The sequence below is a fragment of the Penaeus monodon genome, chromosome 28, assembly GCF_015228065.2.
Source record: "Penaeus monodon isolate SGIC_2016 chromosome 28, NSTDA_Pmon_1, whole genome shotgun sequence".
Lineage (NCBI taxonomy): Eukaryota > Metazoa > Arthropoda > Malacostraca > Decapoda > Penaeidae > Penaeus > Penaeus monodon.
The window spans coordinates 28,914,329-28,914,990 of record NC_051413.1 but is presented as its reverse complement, the minus strand read 5'-3'; the positions used below and the strand labels follow the sequence as shown (position 1 = coordinate 28,914,990).

At 47.4% G+C, this 662-nt stretch overlaps 1 protein-coding gene across 2 annotated transcripts in view; it reads left to right on the top strand.

Moving 5' to 3' along the window:
* The window catches only part of LOC119591478 (synaptotagmin-7-like), a gene marked incomplete at its 5' end in the record, with an annotated part of 105,336 nt that overhangs the window by 80,882 nt on the left and 23,792 nt on the right, over positions 1-662 (top strand). The window contains 1 exon segment of one of the 2 annotated variants that reach the window (XM_037940221.1): positions 335-460. In XM_037940221.1, the coding sequence (XP_037796149.1) occupies positions 335-460 (126 nt within the window). 2 annotated transcript variants of the gene reach the window in all.

The window sequence follows — 662 nt, the reverse complement described above, 5'->3', positions numbered from 1 at the left end:
TCCTTGAAACATGAAGATAAGATAACTTCTCTCTTTCACTTTTTCCGTTTGGTATTTTTCCACCAAACAGTGTGACGTCATCATTTTTCAGGTAACGTCACCATGCATCTATGACGTCACGAGCACTAAACACGTAAAAAAAAAATCACATTATTTCTCTCTCTCTCTCTCATTCACATCAGCTTGTACCTTTATAACTTAAAAGACAATACTATTACCATAATAAAAACCTAAACCACCTGGCCATGTTTCCCCATCTATCGGGAGTCATGGCCAGGAAGTGCGCCTGCCAGGTGGTAACACACTTTTGTCCCCGCAGATGGCGTTTTTCCAGAACCGATCCCTCAGCCTCGTGGACATGTACATCGACACCTCTGAGCCCACTGAGAACGTCGGCCAGATCCAGTTCTCACTCGAGTATAACTTCAATGAGATGACACTTATACTCAGGATTATGCAGGTGAGTGGATACGGGCGGTGGGTAGGGGAGGGGAGATACGGGCGGTGGGTAGGGGAGGGGGAGATACGGGCGGTGGGTAGGGGAGGGAGATAGGGGAGAGGGAATGGAGAGAGGGACGGAGGGAAGGTTTTGGGACACTATGTGTGTTTTTTTTCTGTTTACGGGCGTTTGTTGGTGTGTTATCACGTTCTTGGTGTGTGTG